This window comes from Myxine glutinosa, chromosome 1, assembly GCF_964187855.1.
Source record: "Myxine glutinosa chromosome 1, kmMyxGlut1.1, whole genome shotgun sequence".
Lineage (NCBI taxonomy): Eukaryota > Metazoa > Chordata > Myxini > Myxiniformes > Myxinidae > Myxine > Myxine glutinosa.
The window spans coordinates 434,569,182-434,577,506 of NC_136261.1; the positions used below are offsets into that span (position 1 = coordinate 434,569,182).

The 8,325-nt window shown below is 41.0% G+C and overlaps 1 protein-coding gene across 1 annotated transcript; it reads right to left on the reverse strand.

Annotated features, from left to right (window-relative positions):
- Positions 1–2,543: 2,543 nt before the first annotated feature.
- LOC144888415 (uncharacterized) lies at positions 2,544–7,255 on the reverse strand. The gene is made up of 2 exons (XM_078766330.1): positions 6,952–7,255; positions 2,544–3,049 (listed from the first exon to the last, which is right to left on the reverse strand). Exons 1-2 carry the CDS (start codon positions 7,253–7,255, stop codon positions 2,544–2,546), a joined length of 810 nt encoding a protein of 269 aa, XP_078622456.1.
- Between the last annotated feature and the right edge of the window lie 1,070 nt (positions 7,256–8,325).

The following is an 8,325-nucleotide window of genomic DNA, read 5'->3' on the forward strand; positions in this document are numbered from 1 at the left end:
GGACTAGTCTGAATCCATATTGATAATCGAAGATCAAGCCATTGGAGAAGAGGAAGGATTGAATGTCAGAAGTCATGATGGATTGAATGACCTTGCGGTTGATTGGGAGCAGGATGATTGGGCTGGAGTTGCAAGGATCTGTTTTTGGAATTGCAAGAATGTTTTGGAATTGCAAGTTCCAAGAATTTTTTAGACTTCATTATGTCCTGGTCACATCCAATTGAATGTCAACCTTTTTGGGGGTGGGAGGGGGGGTGGGTGGGGAAGGGGGGAGGGGTTCATGGTTCGTTCACTCTTCACTTTTTTGGATGTCTGTGTTTGAAGGTATTCCATCCATAAACGATGCATTACTATTGATGTTGACAAAAATGTGGGAGCAACCAGCTGTATGGCCTTCCACATTGGTCCCTGTGTCACCAAGGTGCTTGGAAGCAATCAGTGATGGCATGAAGTGCAGTCATGCCATGATGGTAAATGCTGTGCTTGGCTTTCAACTGGTTTGGTGAACAACTCTCGGTTTGATCAGGATTACTTCTGGAGATATGGACAACTCCAAACTCTTCACTGACTAATAATTGATCATAATGTGATTTACATTTTCACACTAAAACAGACACTGCATTTGTGCTTTGAGGACCTCTCTTTATTGCAAAACGCATCACAAATTCCAGAGTGGTTTTGGAGATATAGAGGTGCAGCATTTTTCGATTTTTCCAAGATGGCGTCTGTACCAATGTGAGCAATGACGTAATAATTATAATGAAAAATATTCTACAGGAGGAGCCGCTTATTTCTGAAAATTTAGTGTTCATCCGACTAACAGATGCATAGGCAATTTTTTTTTTCATACTGATCAGATCAAGCGTTGTGCTTGTCGAATTATGACATCATAATAGACACCTCTGACATTATCATCAACATATCTTATTCCTCTTGGGGTGCACTTCACAAAAAGAAAGTTTCAATTTTTTCCATTAAGCGGTTTGGTAGATATATAGGTTTAATGATTTTCCAACATGGAGTCTGTACCACGTGACCTACGACGTCATAATGATCAGCAAAAAAATCTACAGGCAGAGGCACTCATACGGTAAAATTTCATGTCAATCGCACCAGCGGTTGACGAGAAAATGATTTTTTTTTAAATGCAGATGGCACACATATGGCACACGGCACACGTACGCACCCGATTGCTTAACCCCGCTTTTCGCTTCACGAGTGCAGGGTAATAACACAGACAGTGTGTTTGTGCTTTGATGAACTCTCTTTCTTGTGAAACCCTTCACAAATTCAAGTTCCATGAAAAATATAGGCAGGAGTCTTCTTCTGTTAAACAATTTTACAACAAGGGTGTTCTCCCCATATCACACATGACAATGAAACATGGACTACATCAAAGATTGAGAAAAAAATTATATTCAAACTGCCATGGAAAGATGCCATCTAAACATAACCAAAAAGGGACAAAAACAACAAAATCAGACAGAAAACAAAATTCCTAAACAATGGTCACAATCAAAAAACTCAAATGGAACATGGCTGGATGTCTGGCAAGGACAGAGACAAGTATTTCAAACTGGCAACCAAAGGAAGATCCTGAAAGAAGCACGATGAGATCCAAGATCAGATTGAGAGATTATGTTCTGTTACCATTTGAGTTTTTGGCATCAAATTTTCAACAATTCCCTATTATGAGAATATGGAGAACCAAATTAATAAATTTTACTGTTTTTTTTTTTTTTTAAGATGTCACTTTCTTTAAACTTAGTTTGCGGATGCTGATGGGGTTAGAATTTTGAGATTATTGGTGCCTTCTGACACCAGTTTGCAGTCATTGTTGTGGACATTCTGGTGACAGCCAGCCGTATGGCTTTCATCAAGGGGCTCTCGGGGAGCGCGCTGGTTGTCAGGGGTTACAGATGGTACTCTGAGGATTTGTGCTTACAAGGTATATGCCCAAAGGGCTGTATGCTTTCACTATATATTTCTCCTTGCTGGTTCACTGACGACCTTACCTGCTGCTGAGCATCGCTTGAAAAGTTGGCGTGTACAACCCAGTATGGGTTATGCTATGTGAATTTAACAAACCTTTATCAGCAAAACCTTTCCCACAGTTAGAGCACTTTTTATGTGAGCACTCCAGTGTGGGATGCACTGTGGAAGTTCAGGCTCCGTTTAGAAATAAAATCCTCATCACAAATACAACATTTGTAAGGATGCTCTCGTTGGTTGTAATCTCCAGAGACGGGTTTTAGGAGGTGGGAGGCAGTTCTCCCACAACTCAAAATATCCACCTCCTTTTTTGGATCATTATTCATGAACCAGTTTGTGAAACTTCATTCTCATAGCTTTGTTCCAAAGGCTCTTTTTTAGAATCCTTTCTGAACCTCTGACAGCCTCCACCTGTAGTTTGATTGTCGTGATATTCCCCGGAATGCTTTTTAAGTGCTTACCTAGAGTTTTCTTAATCATCCACATTCCCTGTTTCTCTGACTATCACTGGTACAACTTCATGTTTCTTCAATTTTGAAATAATATAAACCTCATTTTTCATTTTGTGGTATTTCAGATTTCAGCTCTCCTGTGTGGGTCTTCAGATGTAATTTCAAACTTCCTTTTTGAGAGAAACCTTCATCACATATCGAGCATTTGTGAGGTTGCTCTCCTGTATGGATCCTCATATGTGCTTTCAAATGGCTTTTTTGAGAGAAACCTTTATCACATATCGAGCATTTATGAGGTCGCTCTCCTGTATGGATCCTCATATGTGATTTCAATTCAGTGTTTTGAGAGAAACCTTTACCACATATCGAGCATTTGTAAGGACGCTCTCCTGTATGGATCCTCATATGTGATTTCAAATGGCTTTTTTGAGAGAAACCTTTATCACATATCGAGCATTTATGAGGTCGCTCTCCTGTATGGATCCTCATATGTGATTTCAATTCAGTGTTTTGAGAGAAACCTTTACCACATATCGAGCATTTGTAAGGACGCTCTCCTGTATGGATCCTCATATGTAATTTCAATTTACTGTTTTGAGAGAAACCTTTATCACATATTGAGCATTTGTAAGGACGCTCTCCTGTATGGATCCTCATATGTGATTTCAAACTAGGGCGGGCCATACTTTTTTTTTTTTGGAAATCAATCGAGAGGGTTGTTCATATTACGTATTTTGGTGTGTAGAACACAAATCTGAGGTTTTTAAAAAATTCTGATAACCCTAACCTACATCAATTTGCAGTTGATTATTATTAAATTTTTGATTATATTGCTATTCTTCTGGAAAAAAGAGAAGTTTTTTATTTTGAAGTTCAGGCTTTTATTTTGGTAACTTCCTGTTGGGACAGCAGTTGTAGCCATCTTGTTGCTGAAAGCTCGATGTTGAGGAGGTTGGCAATCCTTATCCATCTGTCTTCTCTTCTCTTCTTATGGCATTGCCAGTAAGTACGTTTTTGATAAGGAACCTGAGGAACAAATAGATAATAATTTTAGATGTAAATTACCTTGTTTTATATTATATTTGTTAATTGATTTGTGTACTTACCTATTGCCAGCCTGAGTTACATGTGAAGGAAAATAGTGACCTGTGAAGTGAATATTTTGATGGTTTTCTGTAATACCTGTGTAATACCTTAATATCTGTCTGTAGTGGATACTTACCTGTGTATTATTATTTTTATTTCAGTGTGAACTACTAAAAATGGCTCAAGTCAGAACAAGGATGAAATCAAGTTCTCATTTAAGTAATCTTGTTGCAACTGGGCAGGAGCTGTTGGTGTCTGAACTGCCAACTGTGAGGGATACCCTGAGGTATGGCATCTACTTGAGGGAGCAAAGTGAAGATGACAGGAGGAACTACCCAGTGGACCAGCTCGTGTGACATCTACCCTGGTCTGATTTGTCAGTGGAGCAAAGCTAATGCTCTTTTCAAGCCTCCTGTTATCAATGAAAAGGTGACCATCATGTCCAAGCTCAAGGAGGTCTGGAATCAGGCAGTGAAGTTTTCTCTTGGGAAGGGCAAACTTGATGCCAAAGAGAGGTTCATTGTCAAGTTAGACAAGTTATTTGATATTTTGACTTGCAAGGGTCAGATTACCAGTTGTGAGGGGGGAGGCTGAGAGGCCGGTGAGGGCTGTGTGATCCAAGCCCACATTAACTGTTCCTGCAGCAGAGAGAAAATGATTCCTGTGAAAGATCTTGCCTACATTAAGGGACAGCAAGAGAAGGTTGGAAGTAAAGGACCCCACCAAATGGGGAGCCCTGATCTGCCAGAGCACAAGAGACAGGTGAGGACATTGGAAAGGCAGGAAAATAAAAAGAATGCAGAGAAAAGGAGAAGGAGTAAGGAGGAAAATGCTGCAGCAGCAGAGAAGGCAGCCAGGAAGGATGTTGAGAGATTTTTGTCAGATGGTGATGAGGATCTGGAATTGGAGAGAAGTGGTGCTGAAGATGAGTTTGTCACTGAAGTTGAGCTCTTCCCTGAAACTGACACTGAGCCTGCAGCTTCAGCAAAGGTCCAGAAAAACTATGATGAGATTCCAAACATTGCCCTTGCTAGTGTAAGGTATGGCGTAGGGCTGAGGCCAACTGCAGCGATAGCAACTGCAGCTCTGATTGATGCAGGAATCATCACAGAAGACAATACAAGTAAAGTTATTGATAAGAACAAGGTCAATAGAGCACAGGAGAAGTTGATGACAGAGCTGGGGGAAGAGTTTGATGAGAAGTGCAGGGAGTAGGGGGGGATCTCCTGCATCCTCTTTGATGGGTGGATTGACCTGACCAATGTGATGATGGAAGCTGAGGGCAATGACCAATCTTTTCCTGCAAAGATCAAGGAAGAACACTATACGGTTGTTAGTGAGCCTGGTAGCTACTACCTGTTCCACTTTACCCCAGAGAAAGCAACTAAAGAGGAGTCACATGCAGAGCAGATTGCTAAGGTCCTGTTTGCCTGGCTGAAAGAGAGGGGTTTTGATAAGACCTTGTGGGCCATTGGAGGAGACTCAACAAATGTCAACACTGGTGTGAAAGCTGGAGTAATGCGGAAGCTGGAGCTGCACCTGGGGAGAAAGCTGGTCTGGTTCGTGTGCAACCTGCACACTGGTGAACTTCCCCTGCGCCATCTCATTGTTCACCTTGATGGCCCTACTCTGTCAGACAACACATTTTCCGGGCCAATAGGAAAGCTCCTTGCTTCTGCTACAGACTTGGATATCAATCCAAACTTCACCCGGATCTTTGTTGGCCCTCCACTGATGAAGCTGTCTGACTAGGCCATTGAAGATCTCTCAACTGATCAACACTATGGCTATAAAATTGTCTGTGCAAGCAGGGATGGAGTGCTTCCTGCAAGGCTGGCTCTCGTGGAGATTGGACCAGTAAACCACAGCCGCTGGCTCACCACAGCGAACAGACTTCTCAGGCTCTGGGTGTCAAAGCATGGACTGACAGGAAAGAACCAGAAGAATCTGCAATTCATTGTGGAATTCATCATTGGAGTGTATTATCCATGTTGGTTCAACGTGAAAGTCAAGCACTCCTGGATCGAAGGGCCGAGGCACATCTTGTTTCAGCTGGACTGCCTCAAGTCCCAGAGGAAGGAGGTGCTGGACCTTGTGATGCCGACTGTGAGAAGATGTGCTTGGTATGCCCACAGTGAAGCCATCCTCCAAACACTGCTGTGCTCTGAGGATCAGAAGGAGAGGACTGAGGGGGTGGAGAGAATCCTGGCCATCAGGGGAGAGGGGGACCCAGACACTCAGCTGGGGGACTCCTCTGTCAGGACCAGAAAGACACCTGACATCAACTGTGATGCTTCAGCATTGGTAACTTGATCAGCTGGTCAGAAGGTGTGTCAGAGCCACCTTTCACCTGCTCCCTAAGCACCTCGGAGGTGAAGAACTTCATCAACACCCCCAGGGAGGTGCTCAACTGGCTTTGCCACACACAAAGCATTGAGAGGGTTGTTAAAATGGTGACTGAGGCTTCTGCTAAGTACTTCTCACAGGAAAAGAGGGATGGAGGCATCAGGGCTCAGGAGACCAGCAGGAGGCTGATGTCCAAGAATGAGTCAAAGCAGGACTTGTGCAACATGGTAAAGTTCAAGAAGTAAGGAGATTGATCTTTGTAATTGTAACCAGTGATATACATACAGTTCACCTGTTAATAAATATGCACATTTGATTTGGCTGTGTCAATATGAATGATTTCCCTTATATCTTTTAATATCTTATAAAGGGGTTCAAAAGGGTAAAATTGGCAATTTAGAAATACAAATTGATGTAGGTTAGAGTTATCCTATCCAAAAAATAAACTCATATTTGAATTCCCCATAAAAAACACATAATATAGACACCCCTCATGTTAGGATTTCCTTCAGATTGATTTTGGCACCTGAGTATGACCCGCCCTATTTCAAACTGTTGCTTCGAGAGAAACCTTTATCACACATCGAGCATTTGTGAGGACGCTCTCCTGTGTGGATCCTCATATGTGATTTCAAACTGTTGCTACGAGGGAAACCTTTATCACATATCGAACATTTGTGCTGTCGCTCTCCTGTGTGGATCCTCATATGTATTTTCAAATTGCCTTTTTCATAGAAACCTTTGTCACACATCGAGCATTTGTGAGGACGCTCTCCTGTGTGGATCCTCATATGTGATTTCAAACTGTTGCTACGAGGGAAACCTTTATCACATATCGAACATTTGTGCTGTCGCTCTCCTGTATGGATCCTCATATGTAATTTGAAATGGCTGTTACAAGAGAAACATTTATCACATATTGAACAATTGTGAGGTTGCTCTCCTGTATGGATCCTCATATGTAATTTAAAATCGCCTTTTCGAGAGAAATCGTCATCACATATCGAGCATTTGTGAGGGCGCTCTCCTCTATGGATCCTCATATGTAATTTCAAACTGTTGCTTTGAGAGAAACCTTTATCACATATCGAGCATTTGTAAGGTCGCTCTCCTGTATGGATCCTCATATGTAATTTCAAATTGCCACTATGAGAGAAACCTTTATCACATATCGAACATGTGTGAGGTTGCTCTCCTGTATGGATCCTCATATGTATTTTAAAATGGGCTTTTCGGGAGAAACCTTTTTCACATATCGAGCATTTGTGAGGTTGCTCTCCTGTATGGATTCGCATATGCAATTTCAAACTGTTGCTACGAGAGAAACCTTTATCACATATCAAACATGTGTGAGGTTGCTCTCCTGTATGGATCCTCATATGTAATTTCAAATTGTCTTTTTGAGAGAAACCTTTATCACATATCGAGCATTTGTGAGGGCGCTCTTCTGTATGGATCTTCATATGTTTATTAAAATTGCTTTTTGTCAAAAAACCTTTATCACAGATGGAGCACATGTGGGGGCATTTTTCAGTGTGGATCCTCATGTGTGCTTTGATGTTATTCGTTGAAGCAAAATACATTCTGCACACAATTACACTTACAACATATTTGCCTTTCTGCAACCTTTTTGTGTTTGTGAAATTGAATATCTCTCTTGGTGTTGTGAGGACCACACATGCACTTGTATTTTATACAAAGTGAGTCTTGATTATGTGATTTTTTCTTCAAAAAAATGCTTCTTCTTCACTGTCAAGCTGCGACGGGACCTCATTTGTCCCATATGACTTCTGGATTGTTCTACAGAAACAAAGAACATCAATTCTTTTCTTTTTTTTGTCAAAATCAAATTTGAAAAATATTTAACACTTTTCCAAAACTTTTATATTTTCTCAGCACAAAAGATTGTATGTTAATTTTATACGTTTCCACTCACCAGTTGCAAAACAGGAATCACTTCCATTTGTCATGTGATTATCATCTGAACCTTCCTTTGCAGAAGCACATTTCGAATCTTCAATGACAGATGAACCGTTGTGTTGTCTGCCTTCCACATTTAAAAGATAGATATCACCTGTGTACAAATAAGCATCAGTCCTTTGCAGGGAAATGAGACTGAGAACCATCTTGAGAGTTCAAAGAACATGTTATACCATTAAATGTATACTTCCATCTATCTATATAATTATCAAATTGAAATCTTGCGTGTTTGTGTGTAACATTCGATCGGTCCGGGGGCGTGGCTAACCCCTTTGAGAGAGTCGTAATATCCACCATTTTATTAACTCGCATAGCTTTGAGCCCTGTTTTGTAGGCCCGTGGTGTCTTGCTCTCTCTCTCAGTTTTATTTCAAATCAAATTCGATATATCATTTCATTTTTCACATTTCATTTTTCACAAATCAAATTTTTCACATTTCACATGAAATTATCAAATTCGATATATCATT